This window comes from Struthio camelus, chromosome 13, assembly GCF_040807025.1.
Source record: "Struthio camelus isolate bStrCam1 chromosome 13, bStrCam1.hap1, whole genome shotgun sequence".
In the NCBI taxonomy this organism is placed as follows: domain Eukaryota; kingdom Metazoa; phylum Chordata; class Aves; order Struthioniformes; family Struthionidae; genus Struthio; species Struthio camelus.
In genome coordinates this window covers 672,805-690,967 of record NC_090954.1, presented here as the reverse complement: position 1 = coordinate 690,967, position 18,163 = coordinate 672,805, and the positions used below count along the sequence as shown (strand labels likewise).

The following is an 18,163-nucleotide window of genomic DNA, read 5'->3' as shown; positions in this document are numbered from 1 at the left end:
ACAAACACTGAACGTTCCTCCCCGAGAGCCTGAGCAAGTTGAATGGGTAGCAGCCAGGTGTTAAACAAGTGACAGCTTCCCCCAGACGCTGGCGGGCATCTGGCTCGCGGCCGTCCAGGCTCGGCAGCGCGGCCGACCCGTCCACGCTCACCGCAAGCGAGCGAGCTGCAAGGACGGCTGCTCCGCGCTCCCCTGGCCTCGCTCCCCTTCGCGCCCGGGACAGCTGCTACGCCTGCGGCGACGCGATCTGTCCCGCTAGGTAACGTCGCTCGTCAGCCGCTCGCTACTCCAGCTCTTGCTGCAGAAACAAGTTGTCAGTGCCTAGCGCTCAGCGTTCGGTCAAACAGCGCCTGTGTTTGTCAGCGCCGTTGTTTTTCACTACAGAAACAGATTGCTTTTCCCTTACTCACAGAGCCCAACAAAGGAAACGCAAGGAAATGCCTACCGACTAACCACCAAAACCACCGCTCGCCTCGGGGCTCCCAGTGACACAGGGGCGCGCGGGCAGGATGCCGGGGGACGCGGCCCGGCGCTGCCCCCAGCGCCGCCAGCCTCGGTGACGGGCTCGGCACCAGCAGCTCTGGCCTCGCCACGGCGCCGGAGCATCCGAACCCGGGCACGAAACGCCCGCCCACAGTCTGCCACCGCTGCGCCCTGCCGCTCCGGCGCTAAGACACGAGAGGGATTTTTGGGGCGGTCAGAGTACCGCGGCGGGTGGGATCGGGGTAATATCCCCAGAGGTGTGACTGCCGAACCGCTCCGGCTCCGGTCGCTCGCTAAATAACGACTGGAAGACGTTTATTTTGCTATCAATGCATGCATCACTAAGGGTTTTTTTATTAAGTATGAGACACCAAGATAAATCCCCCCCCTGCCAAAAAGGCCTTCAGAAGTCTGCAAAACATTGGAAAAGATCATATTGAGAAAGTCAGAGACTCGTGGCTAGATTCACTGAAGTGACAGGTAAAACAGTGGCTCTTTCAGGATCCAAAGCCTCCCCTATTTCCAGCTTTCCTGGGGAGCTTGTTGTCAGTATTTTGGACAGTTTCCACTTGTATTGCCCTGCGCTAACATGAGTTGCAGATCAGACGAGGCAGCCAACAGAATTTTTATATTAAACTACGAAATTATTTAGCATGTCCGTTTGAGGATGTTATCACAGGGTTAACACCCTCTATGGCTTTAGATAATATAGCAACAATAAACGACCATATACACTACGGAACATGATTTATTTTTTGCGGAGCAGTCTTGGCATCTATAAATCTCTGCACTTTTAACATTTAAAGTTGTTATTCCAAAGACAAAACAGACAGGAGGGAGATAACGGTCTTCATCTCTATTAATGTTTTACTGTTATTCAGAGAATATGGATAGGGACTGATCCAAGGGTAGGAAAATCACAGCCATTTGTTTGCATACTCAGGAAGCTGAGATAACAGTCGTGTTTTATGACTGCACTAGGGAACGAACTGAAATGCAGCACAGAAAAGATCAAAATGAGAGATTAGTTGTCTATTTTGGTTTCTGGTTTCTATTTTGGTTACCTTTCCATTCAAAGGATCTGCTTTAGCATGGCACTAGGAGAGATGGATCCATGGTGCATTATTAAACAGCTGACTCGCTGCACAGGAGCAAGTGCAGACACAGTTTTTAAAAGGACCAAAAAGGCTGCACAACAATTCTGTGCAATGCAGACAAATAAAACATTGCAAAAGAGGCAGTTCCCAGCTGTCTGGGAACGACCCTCGGCTCGCTCCTGTCGCCCGGAGCCTCGATTCCTGCGATTCCTTTAACTCCCCGTGAGATTCACCATAAAAAGCCTCCAACCTAGTTGGAGGAAATCTCACCGCACCTCCAAGTACTACAGTATCCTTTGTAAACCGACCCTGAAACGAAGCGAGCTGAAGCTGCGGTGAGGGCTTGAACGTGGGAGGCTCAAGCAGCACAAGACCGAACAACATCGAAGAAAACCTGAGAACGCAGAGCAAGAACCCAAAAGATGTCTTACAACTCGAGAGCTTCTCCAGCCGCGCTGCGGCTTTGGGAGCCCGCTCCCGAGGCCTCGCTGCGGCGGTGCCGCGCTGCTCCCGGCCCCCGCACCCCCCCGAGGACACAGCTCGGGGTCGCTCACCCCACCAGCTAGCGCCCGCATCCGAGAGACGAGCCTATGAGCCAGCCCTGCCCATGCAACGCAGACCAAACGACCTTAGGGAAAGCTTGAACTTGGCACAGGGAAAGACTAAAGTCTGCACTGCTCATGGAACTAACTATTCTGGTTATGAAAAAGCCTCAATAAAAACGCAAAACTCTCATGAAGTTTGCTGCTCTCACCTTGTCCTACCTCTGCTCTAGTCCCATCTGCTCTAGTCTGCTCGTCCCCGCTGTCCCTGGGAGAAGGTATTGCAGCTCACTCGGGCCAGGAGCCACCTGCAACACGACTGTCTAAGGTGAAGCGAAAAATCATCCCAACTCCGCTAGCTGCCGGATGCGACTGCAAACCTGACCAAGAATGACACGGGGATGTCAAGGATGGCAACAGCCCCCATGGCCTCCCTTTGGTCACTTCCACCCTGAAAGGGGTCCTGCTAATTTCTATCTCTGCTTCCAGAGCTATTCAAAAGCCAGGGACACAGCACAAAGAAAAGCAGAACCGTTCTCCATCCTTCCCTAAGTGCACAACTGCAGCTGCTAGGAGAGAACAAAACCTTTCAATCAAAGACCCTTCAAATGTTTCCCCTCAAGAAATCAGGCTCACAATGCATCAGGAGAAAAATAACAACCAGCGCTGGAACGACTGCTTTGAATGGAGACATCGACTCTAATGGCTCAATTAGGTCTTTATTGGGGAGGACAGCTCGAGCTCAAGCTGCGCAAAGCATTTCTGACAACATACTAACAACCCGCTGCGTTTTTCCACATCTGGGGTCCTGGTAGGGAGTCAGGAGTCAGCCCTGACGAACGGCTCGTGCCCGTTCTCTCCAGAGAATTACGTTCACCCGGCTATTCGGGAAATCAAATCAAATTTGCGGGTCAGAGGCAAGAAGGATGACTCCGTTCTGCTGCGAGACACGGGTCGCCCCCGCGGCCGGAGAGGCCAGCACGGGCCCACGCGCGGCGGACCGGCCGGCGCGGACAGCCCGGAGCGAAACCCGGCCCGACACCTCGCCGGCGCCGGCCGACCGGGCCGGCCACGGGGCAGCCGGCGGCGGGCGCGCGGGACTCGGCGGCGACGGGCACCACCGGCTCGAGGGCGGGCAGGGGAGCCGCTCACTCCCCGGCCCACGGCGCTTTGGAGGCCGGCGAGGAGCGCAGACGCTAGCGGACCGCCTCCGAAGGCGGGAGGACGTCCGGGGGTCACAGCAGGTCTGCACAGAGAGGCCCAGACCCCCCACCCGGCCCCGCAGCGGCCCGCGCGCGCGACACCGAGCCCCCAGCCCGGCTCCCACCCCAGCTGGGATTTTGTGCCTGCTCAGCACATCAGCCGAAGCACTTCCAGCTCCCAACCTCAGCCGTGCCACCGAGATCGGGAGGAGCGGGGAGGGAGCAGTTGCTATTTTTAACCTGCCTGATCAGCATCCTGCCACGTCGACCGAAACCTCAGCTCTGCTACGTGCGCGCTGCTCGGCGGGTCTCACCTCTGCGCTGGCCGGCGCGCACCTCCGCGGAGCTCGCGGGCAGCCCCAGCCCCGGCCAGCCGAGCCGCTGGCGTGTTCGTTGTCGAAGGATCTCTCCTGTGAATATTAACGCTCCCAGCTGACCTCCACCAGGCCCCTGGGAGGGGTATGTACGCGGCCAGAGGGTAGTAGATGACTACCTGGTCTGCCAGGACGTTGAGCCCTACCCACCACCTATTGACTCCCCTGGAACAGGATCTCCCCAGCTGATTCGGGGAGGAGATGGCAGGGGTTTGACAGACCCTCTGCAGATCCTCTGGCTCACGCAAGTGAACACAAGACTATAAGCACGTGAGCGAGGCCATACTGGGTCAAATCAGAAGTACATACAGTCCGGTATCCCCTTTCCAACAGACAGTAAGAGACGCATACAGAGGTGGCAATCACATAAGATATTTCCACTGATATTCTCCCATCCTCTACGTTCCACTCGGGGGCTTCCCGAGCCAGATGTGGCCTCTGTGTACTTAGTCTATGTAACAGTCTCCATGACCTTGTGCAGACTCTTCTTGTAGACGCCAAGAGTTTGAACATCCTGGGGCTGAGAACCCCAGCTCTGCTCCCCTTTACACAACCGCTGCTTTGCTGGATGCTCACACGTTTCCCCCACCCGAGCTCCCTGCACCTCTACCCTGGCACAGCTCAAGGGGCACCACAGCCAGGCCGCACAACCCAACACATGCCGCAGATGGCTGCAGGACAGAGCAGGGTGCAAAACGCTTTGCATTACCTGCCAGCCTCCTCACGGCTGACAGCAAGGTCACTCCGACCTGGAAAGATCACCTGAAATGCCCAGTAAGCCCTCTGATGAGACATTAGTGATCTAAAGAGACTAGACATCACAGCAGGAGCTGGGCTGAGGAGCGAGCACTCCAAAGACAAGGGGTGAAATGGTGGTAGCACAGAAGAATAATCCTCATGAGGCAAGGAGAGGAGGGGATGGGGATGAGGAAAGCTGATGCGTTATCCCCGGGGCCTCCACCACCATTTCACCGAGTCCTTACAGTCCCATCTGGAAACCTCAGGATCAGCCTCTCCTGCGCCAGCACCCCGAGACCCACCGTGCGAGCATCCGTCGGGCCCCACAAGACCCTGGGCTTATGGGAAAGACTGTCGTCAGGTTTTGCTCTAAAACCGTTGGCAGCTAGAGGAGACAGACCCTTTACAGCAAGGCGGACTGGGCAACGCTGGCTTTAAGGCCCGAGTACTCCAGTTTGCCGTTGGTTCGTGCGGGGAGCGGCGCAGACTGCCCTGGCGTCAGAGAGCGAGCGGCCCCGGCTCCGCGCGCGGCCCTCGCTCCGGGCGCGCAGGGAAGAGACGCCCAGCTCCGTCCCCTGCACAGGGGCCGTGAGCCAGCGGACACGACCCAGCCACCAGGGACCCTCGTGGCCCAGGCGCAACGGGTCTGAACCGCATCGTTACCTGCTCCCGGCCATCTCAATAATCCCCGGATTACAGAGTCCCCGACCACGTCTATTCTCTCGCTAATCCAGGGATTACAGTATCCCCAAGTCGGCTTTGACGCAGTGCACCACAAATGGCAGAGTTACACCGGTCTCCTCTCCTGATCCCGGATTAGGCAGAAGGAGACGTGTCCGTGGGTCCTTCTGACCCAACTTTGGGACCAGAGGCGCAGGGAGAAAAGGAAGGGAAGGCCTAAATAAAATATATGTGTATAAGCAAAAAGCACAAAGGAAGGGATTGTGTTTTGTAATCAAAGTACTTAGATGTTAAAAACAACTTCTTCAAGGAGGTTCCCGGATTAATTAAATCCCAATCCAGATCATCCTCAAACAGTAATTCACATCATTCACTACAACAAAAATAGCTGACAGCTCTCCTCTTGAACCCAGGCCGGGGGCGGTGCGGGGAGGGGGTTTACTTCACGCAGACAGATTTAAAGAAATAAAAGGAGGTTGCTGTCACGGCCACAGAAAGCCCTTGCCAAGCTGAGGCGGAAAGGGAAAACGCTTGCAGGTTTCTCGCCCAGTAGAGCCGGCCCCAGCAAGCAGGTAATCGTCAGCGAAAGGAAAACGCGTTAACTCGCCCTGCGCAGAGCGCCCGGGCAGGCCGCCGGCCGGACTCGCGCCCCGTCCTCCGAGGACACCGGTGCCCGAAGCGGCCAAGCTGTGATCGCGTGGATCGGCTCTCTCTCCCCACAACAAACCGAAGGAGCCTGCGCGCCCTCCGCAACGGGGCCAAAGGCCTCGGCGAGGCGCCGCGAGGTGCTTTTAAGGCCGTTTTGTGCAGGCCGTCCTGGCCGTCGGGGGGCCAGGAGAGACGCGCGCGCTGTTACGCTCCTCCCCGGGGCTCCAGCGCTGGCAGCGAGGCGACAGCAGCATGGTCACGGGCAGCGGTGCGGGGAGACAGGAGCGATTTCGAGCGGCACAAGGGGCTACAGCTGCAACAAGAACAAATTAGGAAAAGGAAATGAAGGTTTAATGGCAGATTTCTTAGCAGTTACATCTATCCAGTTCAGCAAACACTCCTCAAAGAAGTTAAATATTCCCTGGGACATCAGCCAGCGCTGATCCCGGGAAACATCCCTGCACTGATCCCGGGGGACGGGCCCTCCGCCCCGGGAAGCGCCCCGCCGCCACCCCGGACCTGTCCCCCAGCTGCCTCGGACGGGTCCCACCGCCGCCCCAGACGGGTCCCCACCACCGTGGCCCGCTCCCACCAGGGACGCAGGCCCGGCCGCTCGGCCGACCGTCCCTCCCCGTGGCTCCTGCTGAGCCCAGCTGCTTGCTGTCAGCCCCACCACGGCTTTTGGCCCAGGAAGGGGCTGAGCGTGGATCGACGATGGCCTTAGGACCCTCAAAATGGGTCGGAGACACCAAGACTCCAAACGTCAACCCCTTCTGCCCTGCTCGGTGCCCACCTAGCCCAGGATGTGCCTGACATCCACATGCACCTCCATTTTCTTCCCTGACGTTTCATGGACATGAACACCTAGCTCTCGCCACATCCAGAAGCTCTGGAGGTCGGACAGGGTCAGCAGAGGCTGTCCAAATCCTCCATCCTGTTGTGTCAGGTCCAGCTGAGCTCCAAAGTTGTACAGGCTCACCAGAGGCTCCTCCACCTTCGGGATCTGTCATTTACTCCTACAGGTACCTGTGCTCTACCTCAAAATAGTAACATCTTCCCCTGCAAGATTTCCAGACAGACAGCTCTCTCTGGCCCCTAACAACATAATTTTATTACGTGTTTGGACCCAAGAGACAGGAGCTTCCGCTCCCTGAGTTCAGGACATCCACTTTTCCCCTGCCAAAATCAGGTCATGAGGGTAGAAACATCCCATGAAGCAGGTCAACCGGGGAAGCAGGAGCAAATGGGAAAGCGAGGCAAGCAGATGGCACCCGCATGCCTTGCACGGCTGACCCATGCTGCTGCCCAGTACCGCGGGCCAGAGGAAGGTCCTCACCCACCACTGAGACCAGTACAGGACAGGACGGGACACGAAAGGGGATGCTGGGGAGGACAAAGTGCTGGGAGCAACCAAAATGGCTCTGGAAGACAACAACCTGTCCGAGAGGGGGAACTCAAACAGTCCCAAAGCCTTGGGCGGATGAGCCGTGCGGAGCAAGTTTTCCCTATGAGCCACTGCTGCCACCCCAGCACGGGGCCGGGCAGCCACGTGGGCGCCTGCTGTCGTCGTCACCTCTGCTGCCAACAGCCAGACTCTCAGATTAGATTAGCCACGAGCAAAGCCAAGGCTTGGTCTCAGAGCACCTTGCTGAAAACTAAGACTATTACAGAAATATTAACATCTGCATTTCCCGACTTTGGAATATTTGTGTTGTGATGTTTGCAATTAAAAGGCACGCCACGCACAATGGCTTCTCCTGCAGTTCATTTGGTATCTGCAACATGGGGGAATAACCCTCCATCGGAGCAGGTTAACAGATGTCTGGGATGGTGAAGGCACCTGCCAAGTCTCATAAAATTTTCCTGTGTATTGTACAAAACTAGTGGGAAGGAGTATTTATCCACTTAAAAAGGTTACCCAAATGCAGCAACTGCCATTGCTGGGCCAAGTTCTACATGTGGAGCCCCAGCCAGCATCCGGCAGCATCATGGAAGGGGTAAGGACAAGGCTGGAGATGAGAAAGCTCCTGCCTCCGCTTAGCGAGACGCCCGAGGGGGGACACACACAACCGGCTGCCGACCCTGCTGCTGCTCAGCTTCGTGCTGAGCTGCCACGCGGAGGATGAGGTAGCGCCAAGCCACCCACCAGCCCGTGCTCGGCCGGGAGCCAGGACTGCAGCCCTGTCCGCAGCCCCCCCCCGTCTCACCTGGAGGACCTCACCTCTCCCGCCAGTGCTAACGAGGCACTTCTGTTGAAGTGGTATGAGGTTCCTGGGCCTTCAAACAACCTCACCAACAGAGCTCTTGACCATTTTCAGCCAGTTCCTTGCACCTCTGGTGAACTTTGTGGCACAGCTCACTTGTGATGCTCACTACATCCCGACAACTTAATATTCCCTGACAACCAAAGTTGAATTAACACCATCAATGTATTTCTGTTATTAGCAGTAGCTCTGAGCACAAGAATAAGGCATTCAAGTGTACGCATTTGAAATACCATCCTCACCCCGCATTTGCATAAAAATACCAGACCTATTTAGGCAGCAACAACACTTCACTGAGCCAAATTACATAACCTCATTTATTTCCTCAGTTGAGACACGGAGGACACTCTCATTTCAAAAGCAAGTCTTGATCTTCTGAATAGGCTTTGGAAGGATTTTTATGGAAGACAGGTTAGCAATCAGATCATTTTAGACATATGCTCCTCTCACAAGGAGAAAAAATAGGACTGAACTATCTTCCTTGATTTTTTTTCTTCCCTGCACCACATTACCAAGCTCTACTGTTTCAAACTGCGTTCAGCTGTCCTCTAGCAGAACAGCTACAAAGAGAGTCAAAAGTCCTAAACAGCACGAGGGGGAAGAGAAACTCCCGTCTGATATCCAGCCATTGAATATTCCCATGTACCTCTTCAGTCGAGTGACAGACATTGCAGGTTACCTACTATACAAATATTTCTGGCTATTCCATTTCTATGGAGAGACGTGATTATGGTTTTCTAGTATGATGTACTAGGCTCTTCTAAAAAACACCAATATACAACTTGGGGAAATTTACCACAGACTACTAGACTGAACCTATCACTGAAACTTCTCCATACCTCCTCCTATCACAAGCTGAAATCACTGCAGGCTCATCTCAACCCCTCATCCTTCCCAACTAGGAAAACTGAGCTCTCAGCAGGTTACTACAGGGCAGTTACATCCCATGTTTTATTTGCTGGCTGCTGCAGCTGCCTTTTATAGGGCAGTGATGGCAAATTCATCCTTCCACAGACCACAGCACAAGACGACGTGAGGCAGGTGACCTGGAAATAGGGTAGCTTGCACCCATGCTGGCACACCACCCTGCAGAAGCTCTGGCTCACACCCACCCACCCCAGCAGGAACGTCCCTCCACCACTGCCCGACCAGGTGGACGTGGCCTGCCACGCGTGGCCTGCCTGGGACACAACGCATAGCTGCTTGAGAAGAGCGTCCCAGAGAGCAAGAGGATTGAGAGATGGGCAGGAACGGACAGGCACTGGGCCTCTTACCCCAGCTGCCGGGTGAACCTGCACATGCTCTTTTTCTGTGGTCCGCCAGCTAACTAAAGCTTTTTATTACTGTATTAAGCAGAAGATTTTTCCACTAGATAAACTCTCTTTCAGCAATGTGCTAGAGCTGTAAAAGTCCCAAACTCTGTGTCATGTGTTATCTTTCTCCAGCGCCTTTGGAGCCTGAAACAATAAGGGAGCCTGTTCAGGCTCTCCGCTGCGGAGTCTGTTTTCAGAGACTCCTGTAAGGTGTCGGTGCTACTGGGAAAACAGATATTTCCTGGAGGGGCCGGGAGGGATTTGGTCTTTTGCTTTAGAGCAGCTGCATTTTTCTCCTGAAGTAAGGAAGCAAAAGAAGGTTGTGACAGAATTGATGTGAAGTCCACAGCTTTCCAGCCGTCAGAAACGACAGCAAAGGCAGATCCTTTTCCGGCCCCTCGGCGTTACCACCGGCGGAGCCTGCCTCTTGGTGGCAGACTGCAGCATCATGAGCACGTTGCAGCTCACTCCCCGATGCCCGGACCCAACACGGCCACGCCATCCCCTTCGCTGCCCATGCCATAACATGAGGTTTATATTCAAGGACACCAGCGGCCAGTCCCCATGCGCTTAGCTGGGGTGTGACATTATGCATGTCTACCAGTTTTGGCAGCTCGTCTCCCCTGCAATACACAAGTCAGAAGACATATTTCTTCATGCAGAGGCTTGTAGGAAAAACAGCCCTGAGACAACTATTTCTTTTCTTTAACAACAACTGCACTAGTATTTATCGTATTTCCTAACATTACAGAAATAATTACAGTCACAGACTACCTGTGGATGCCAGTAAGACCGTCATAAGATAACGAAGGCTGTTTTGAAATTGCATCTCCGTGCCTGCCTCGCGCTCCTCAAGCCCTGCCGCTCAGCGCAGCACCGGCAGACGCGCTCGGGGCCCCGGGAATGCGCAGCGCCGCTGCGGCCAGCGACCCCCCAGCGACCCCCCAGCGCTACGCATCGCTCCGTTTCACAGAGCAGCACGCGGAGGCCCCGCAGCGGGGCAGGATGAGCCCCAGGGCTGCCGATGGCTCCGAGCGCCAGCCGTGCCCCGGGGCCACACGGCTCCCCGGCTCAAATCACAGACAAGCAAAGGCACCCGGGGCTCCTGAGAGGCGCCGGGCAGAGCTGCAGGGAGAGGCTTCCTGGCGCTCAGGGACAGACCTAGCCCTGGCCCTTTTCTGGCAGGAACCGGCCCTGCTTTACTTCCCCGGTGCGGGAGTACCTGCCCCCGTCGCGGGGGAACGCGGGGACTACGGGCATCTCCCGGCAGGGGCGGGAGGAGAAGGGCCGAGCCCGCGCGGCGCCGCGGCACGTCCACTCCATCCACCGCCAATACCTGAGCCTGTGACTCATGCACAACTGCCGGAGCAACAAGCCACATCTCCATTTCGGCTATTCCAGCATCCACCGAGGGACAACTCCAGCTGAAAACGGGGGTGGGGGTGCTCTGGCGTATCCAAGATGTCAGACCTCCTCTGCGAGGCTGGAGCCGGAGGGACCCGCACCCATCGCGCAGGAGGTCGGGGTGCCCGGCGGAGGCAGCGGGTACCTGCCGGCTCCGGCCGTGCTGAGTCACGGCAGCGGGTTAGGTCAAAGACAGAGCGCAGCCAGCACGTTTGCCTGACACCGCCCCGCAGGGCAAACCCCGCGGCGGTGCGCCCCTCGGGGCCCTGGGGCCCGCGCCGCCGCCCCCCGCCGCCCCCGCCGCGCTGCGGACGGCGGCCGGCACCGCGGGGGGCAGCGCAGCGCGGGGGGCAGCGCAGCGGGGGGCGGCGGCGGGGCGGCCCCGGTCCGCGCCAGGAGCTGCGGGAGGCCGCGGCCGAGCCCGGGGGGGGGCCGGCGGGGTGCAGGGCTGCAGCGGGGTGGGGGGCGGCGGGGCGCAGGGACGGGGCGGCCCCACCTGCTGCTGCTGCTGCTGCTGCTGCTGCTGCTGCCGCTGCTGCTGCTGCTGCCGCCGCCGCCGCCGCCGCGGGGCCGAGCGCGGGCGGGCGCCGCCGCGGCACTCACCTTCCGTCGCATAGCTGTGGTCTCGCAGGAAACTGCTGTTGATCTTGCGGGTCTCAACGTCCTCCTCCATTGACGGCGGGCTGGCGGGCGCGGGGCGTCAGCAGCCGCAGCCGCGGATCCATCATCCCCCCCGCGCCCTGCTCCGCGGCGGCCGGCCGCGAAATGCGGCGGGGGCGGGGGGGGCGCGGGGGCGGCGGGGCCCGATGGCTCCTCCCATACGGCGCGGCTCGGCTCGGCTCGGCTCGGCGCGGCTCGGCGCGCTCCGCCCGCCCCGTCGGGGCAGGGCGCGTCCGGGCGGGCGGAGTGCGAGCTGCCCCGGCCCCCGCCCCGGCCCCCGGGACGCTCCTGCCCCCCCGGACGGTCCTGCCCCCCCGGACGGTCCTGCCCCCCCGGACGCTCCTGCCCCCCCAGACGCTCCTGCCCCCGGACGGTCCTGCCCCCCTGGACGCTCCTGCCCCCCCGGACGGTCCTGCCCCAGGACGGTCCTGCCCCTGGACGCTCCTGCCCCCGGACGCTCCTGCCCCCCAGACACTCCTGCCCCCCCGGACGCTCCTGCCCCCCAGACACTCCTGCCCCCCCGGACGCTCCTGCCCCCCGGACGCTCCTGCCCCCCCGGACGCTCCTGCCCCCCAGACACTCCTGCCCCCCCGGACGCTCCTGCCCCCCCCGGACGGTCCTGCCCCCCCGGACGCTCCTGCCCCCCCAGGACGCTCCTGCCCCCCCGGACGCTCCTGCCCCCGAGGACGCTCCTGCCCCCCGGACGCTCCTGCCCTGGTCGCTCCTGCCCCGCGTGCAAGGGGACTGGTGATGTCCGCAGAAGAGCATCAGCACAGGAGCTAGCGAGGAAGTGAGGGCCCTCGATTTCAGGGCACATCTTGGAAAGGACCGGCTGCATTCTGGACCTGCCGCCTGACGCACTCTGAAGGGAAACCATCACTCTCTGGGAGGCAGAGTGTCTTGCTGTCTTGCTCTGGGAAGAAATAAGCCTAGGCATTGGCTGAACCGTTGGCAGAGGCAGGGAAGAAACTAACGGGGGGTGATTTCTCCTAAGTCCACTTTTATTATTTGTCACATCCAAAGGTGTAGGATGAAGCACGACCACGCTGCTGATATACAAGACATCCCCAGTAAGGCAGCGACGTGAGCCTTGAGGATCAGTTGGAGGTGCCTTTCCACTTACCGCCGCACACGCCGAGGCAGGCTGCAGTGGCCTGTGTCTCGCCCGTGTGCGCTGCCCCACGCCAGGAGCTGCAGCAGCCTAATTCTCAGTCAGAGGGCTCAGCGAGAGCCCTCCGCGCCGGCGGGGCCAGGGCTCTGCTGCAGGAAAGGCGACGCTCGCTGCCTACCTCTCCCCGCGGAGCGCAGCTCTACGGCAGAGGCGCTGTCGGGACTGCTCCAGGCCACATCAGGAGGGAGCATCGCTATTACCGGCATGGGATTGGAGGGATGCAGAGTGAATGGACAAAGATACTGGATGCCATTGTATGATACAGCGGTGGGCTGCAGCTTGACTTCCTCCCCTAACTATAGTGTCATAATTAAAATCTCATTGGCAAGGTGCAAGATTTTATAGCCTACAACATTCTGCGGAGATTGCACTAGCTCCTTGGGAACTGCGCATTTCAGAGGAGGTGCCGGAGACAGCATCTCTCAGCGAGGCAGCACAGGGATCCAGTACCCACGCCTTGCTGACGGCACGGCCCGCGCTCCAGCGTAGCCTCTCCGAGGGGCGTGGGGATCCTCTCAGACAAGTCTCACTGGCAGGACAGAGAAAAGGCTTTTTCTGCCTCATGTCATGACCTTGTGAAGAAAGGTGAATTCCCAGGTTCTCGGCTGCTTGGTTCCCTGGGTAGATTTCTGACACGCTGTCACCTGGACATTGATACGAGGCAACGTGAAATTGCACCTCAGAGGATGCTGGCACTTACGAAGATGCATGCGCAACTTCAAGGCTTTGCCAGTGGATCCCGTCACAGGCCATTCCTTCGCACAGGGATCACCGATGGGACAAGCCACCAAGGCTCGCCAGAGAAGCGTGAACCTGAAGTCTCCATGACCAAAGTCTTTATCGGGTTGTTACAGAATATGAGTTCCTTGGTGTAATCACCAGACACATGTTTAAACTAGGCAAATGTGCTGTATTTGCAGCTGACACTGTTCTCAGTTGTGTCAGGCTCGATCCATGGGTTAGCCTGAATGCACCTCACTGCGACGAGGCACAAGACCCAGCCCCGGTTTCATGGCAAAGCGCATACATGTATTTACCAAAGCTCTCCTTCAGGCTGGAAGGAGTCAAAGCAGCAACACTGTGCATTAGAAATAACCTCTGTGCTGCTAGGACCTCCTTCTACCGTCGTGCACGGCACAGCGAAGGGGACCGGCCCTGAACGCGGCGCTCTGGGACTCGGAACTGCTGCTGACCCCGGCAAACCAACAGACATCCCTGAGCTTGTGCTCCCCTATCTACAAAGGGAAGATAACGACAGTGACCTCCCGCAGCAAAAGAGATAATGAAAAGAAAGATTAAAAAACAAAAAAATATGCCCGAGAATCTGATCGCTTCTACCCGCTACGGGTGTTTGCCTGCAGGCGTGCGTTCGTGTAGGTACCCACACTCGGTACAAGGTACAGGGGCAATCTACCTTAAATAATCTCAACCCCAAAAAAGAAAAATAAAGGCAGACTTCTAATAACCAAATGTTACTATATTACGTCCTCCCTTCGCACCGGAAACGGCAAGCTTCGGTCGAAAGGCAACACCCAGCTAACAAGAAGTCCCCGGAGCGCTTATGAAAATTATTTATGAAGCAAACACAAATCAACAACCTCCCTCCCTCCCTTTCGCTTCAGCAGGCTCCTGTCTTCAGCATATCTCCACTTTAACAAGTGCCAACTCCTTTCTCCTTTATTAACTAGAAAAATTATTCTCCCCATTTTCCATGAATGATAATTATGTATTCACAAGTCCTGCAAAGTTTTTCAATATACCGTATCATTTAAATACATCCACAAGCCACCTGTTTGTTATGCATTGTGCATAGGAGCTGCTTCACGAAATCCATTTATTCCCAGCTTTTTAAAACTCAGGAGCAAGCCTTTACAATAACTAAAAGCATTAGCTGTCCTAAGCAGGAATCCATTTGCAGATTAAATTCACCAAAGGTCAGCTTGTAGCTGTCACTGCTTTCCGAACCCCCAGGTGTCTACCACGTTATATACTTTGACATATCTTGAAGACTCAGAGAGCACTTTCCACTCCACTGATTTTTGCTCAAATTAGAATAGGTCTAAGAACCTCTGTGCACAGGTTTCTGTGGGACCGAAACAGTGCATTAATAATAATTGACGCAAACCTCTGATTTTATTCTCAGTACAAAACTTGCACAAAAAACTTCTTTCGGCTAATTTATTTTTACCTTCATATCCATGAGCACTAAATGGATTTGCCTAATTACAGGTCTAGGTTAGAATGGTATCTTCTTTTTTTTTTAAACTATTAAATGTATTATTAGATAAGGAAATTTCTTTTAAACTTGCGATAATTATTTCTATTGATTAATTTTGCTCATGCCACATACATATTATTTCCGTTTAATACCATCCTGATAGCCCTTTCTATGTTTTAATTATCACCAATTAACTAAAGCAGCTCCTGTCCTTGGAAAAATGACAGGTCCTTTCAGTCAGGGTAAGCTATTTGCATTTGGAAGTTCAATGTCTATTACCAGATTTTTTCACCTCTTTTAAGCAAGGCTGTTCGATCCCAGCGCGTCTCCGATCCTCAGGCCGGGGCGAGCCAAGCGCCGAGCCCGGCCGCGTCCACGGCCGCCGGGACGGGAAGAGCCGCGGCCACAGCACCGTCTCCAGAGCCAGCGCCCGCGGGGGCGCTTCTAGACCTCACAGCGCAGGCGCCACAAGGTGATTCAGTTTCTTTCAGCATCTAAAGTAACAGATAATCTGCAAAGCATGTTTCTGAATACCGGCGCAAGCAGTAGCAGCATTTTTCCCGGTAAATCTCTGCTGACTGCGTTCCAGGCGTGGGACCTGTGAAAACACAGGGACAGCCGGCGAGGGAAACCCGGCTCTCGGGCTCCAGATGGAAAGTAAGGGCAAAAGACAGGCAGCCTGCGCGGGCCAGAGGGCTGGGTTAAAATGGACTGGGAGACAGCATAAAGACGACCCTAGCCGCTGTCCACCTGAGCCTGCTCAGCTGGCGCCAGGCTGCCGCCCTCCCGGGCCCGCCGGCGTCCGCAGCGAGCCGCCGGCGCGCCTCCTTCCTCGCCCGCCGCAGACCCCGGCCGCCACCCGGGGACCCCCGGCGCCAGCAGCGGGACCACCCCGGCTGCAGCGACCGACCCTGCCGCCCGGCCCCGCGCCCTTGCAGGCTCGATGAGGGCGAACCCAGCCCCGCTCATCGCAGAGGCCCCTCTTTCCGAGCCTCCCTGGAGAGCAATGCTAATGGAAACCCGCCCTAAGAGCGGTGCTTTCCCACCGCGCGTCCCAGCACCGCGCTCCTCGCCCGCTCCCGCGGGCCTCTCCCGGCTCACGCGTTTCCCGCCGGGGCGGCCGCCCGCTCGCCTCCCCCCTGCCCGAGGGAGAGCGCCGGCTCCGTCCCAGCCGCGGCCAGTAACGTGGTGGCCCGCGGAGGGGGCGTCACGACTCGCAGTCCTGCCTGGGGGATTCGGCAACAGCAAAACGGACGTCAAACGACCTGGTTCTCTCCCCACTGTTCGGAGCGGCTGTTTCTCTGCAGCCCGCTGGGTGATTTACTCTGCCGTAATTGGATTTGCGCACACTTCACTTTCTATTTGAGCCACACCAGCAGTGACCACTGACAGTCGTGGTGGTGGTCATCACTGTGGACTCTGAGACCTTCTGATGGACGCGGCTGGCCTGCAGACTGCGCCTCGCGTCTCTCCGGCTCTGTCCCCGGAGCCCCCTGCTTGCCAGGGCAGGACGGGGTCGAGCTCCGCGCTGCACCCCGCGCTGCTGCCGGGTGGAGAAGGATACTCCTTGAGGAGCAAGTTTCTGAGCAGCTTCCTAGCACTGCTGTGATCTATATTTTACAGAAACAAATGCATCAGAGATCACAGCAGGATGAGCCATTTCCGTGCGCCGTTCTTGGTAAGCACCAGACTTGACGCTGCTTTGGAGTGCTACATACCGTTTCTGAGGAACACGACATATGGCGGTGAGCAGGGGGTACTGGGAAGGGATATTAACTGTGTACATAGGAAATCACAACAGGAATAAATGTTTAATTGTGTACATTTGAAAGAGAAATAACATCTTTCTTGACAGTGCACTTAAATGCATAAGTAAATTAATTAGAATTAGTGACATTCTTTGCACCAGTCATTACTTTGCAATGTAACTGTAAAGTCATGCAACCTCTTAGACCCAGTATTGCCTTCCTAAATGCTACTTTAGTTCTGAAAAGACAGCGGACTACATGATGTTGTTTTCTTACAAGGGAAAGAAGTTTTCTCCCAGGGAGTTCCTGCAGATTTTTCAAATGAAGGAGACAATACAAATGGTATCTGCTGTTATTCATACTAACCAGGTATGCATGACTTAGGCATATAAGACCATGCCTTAACTGAAAGCCCATCTCTGCTCAGGAAGGGAAACAAGTGCTAGTATGACACCACTGCAGAGCTTGCACCAGAGCTGGGACCTAATTTTTGATCTGAGTGAAGGTCATGTCGCAAAATTAATATTCTAAGGGGGAGAGCACTTAAAGCTCCTGTACGATTTCTCTTATCATGTCCAGTTCCAAATGCATTTATAAATGTGCGCTGAATCTTTCTGCCAGCAGATTGCAGGAGACAGGGCACTTCAAATCTGAGAAGCTAATTAAGCAGCAAAAATGGGGTAATTATACTCCTATTATGGCACACGTAATTGGCGTCAGCCAATCCGGCTACTGGCCCTTATTTAAGGGATGACACTAAGTGGAACAGGAGGCCGTCGTGGGACAGAGACCCCTGCGCCGCACACATGCTGGAAGAACTGCATTGACAAGGAGCCAGAGCCTTCTTTCAGTCCCCAGCGCTGAACATCGACATCGTAGCGGAGGCATCCCTGGGCTAGTCTCAGCTCCACAGGAAACCCCGCTGCTGCTGCCGGGAACGCACCTCGCCACATCCGACCGCGGTCCGACACTCGGGCTCCCACTCCGGCCGGAAGCGGCGATCTGGGCCCTGGCGACTCTCCTCTGAACCACAACTCATCTTCAACCCAGCCCTCCCTCGGGTGATGCAAGCGGGGCACTTGGGGGCGGGCAGCGCTCACTACCCAGCCGTGCGGTCCGAGTACCAGACGGCTCCTGACCCTGCTTTGCAGACCAGGCCCGGATCACAGACCTCCTTGGCCCTTGAATTTGTAGTGCACGGCCCGTTGGAGGTCTCAGTGCACGCACTTTCTGTATTTTCTAATACAGGCCCATTTGCAGCAACATAAAGGGAAAATGACCTTCCCTGAAATAACTAGGCATAGCGAGTCCTTGTCTCAGGCACCAGTGGGAAAATGGGAGCAAATCAGAAAGTAAGGCCTTTCACTGAAGATGTTTTGCCATCAATAACTGGATGATTTTATCAGTCGCCCTGCAGCCAAGCACACCTCAAAAGCAGCAGCTCCTTCCTCAGCCTTTGGGGCTGTATCAGCCCGTCGGTACCTAGGACCACCATCCACAGCGCACGCGCGTGCCCCCGCTCTCGTCCCTGCCGTGCCAGAGGCTGCTCAACGCTGGCTGCAGCTCAGGGATCTTTCCTTCCCCAGGACCACAGGCACCAATGCACCCCGCAGCAGGTGG

At 56.6% G+C, this 18,163-nt stretch overlaps 1 protein-coding gene across 3 annotated transcripts in view; it reads right to left on the bottom strand.

Moving 5' to 3' along the window:
• PPP2R2B (protein phosphatase 2 regulatory subunit Bbeta) overlaps nt 1-18,163 on the bottom strand; it is a 132,656-nt gene that overhangs the window by 68,767 nt on the left and 45,726 nt on the right. Inside the window, exon 1 of one of the 3 annotated variants that reach the window (XM_068959646.1) lies at nt 11,350-11,578. The exons of the other annotated variants lie outside the window; for them this stretch is intronic. Coding sequence (XP_068815747.1) covers nt 11,350-11,419 — 70 coding nt within the window. The 5' untranslated portion in view covers nt 11,420-11,578. Of the gene's footprint in view, nt 1-11,349; nt 11,579-18,163 lie in introns of those variants that run through there. 3 annotated transcript variants of the gene reach the window in all.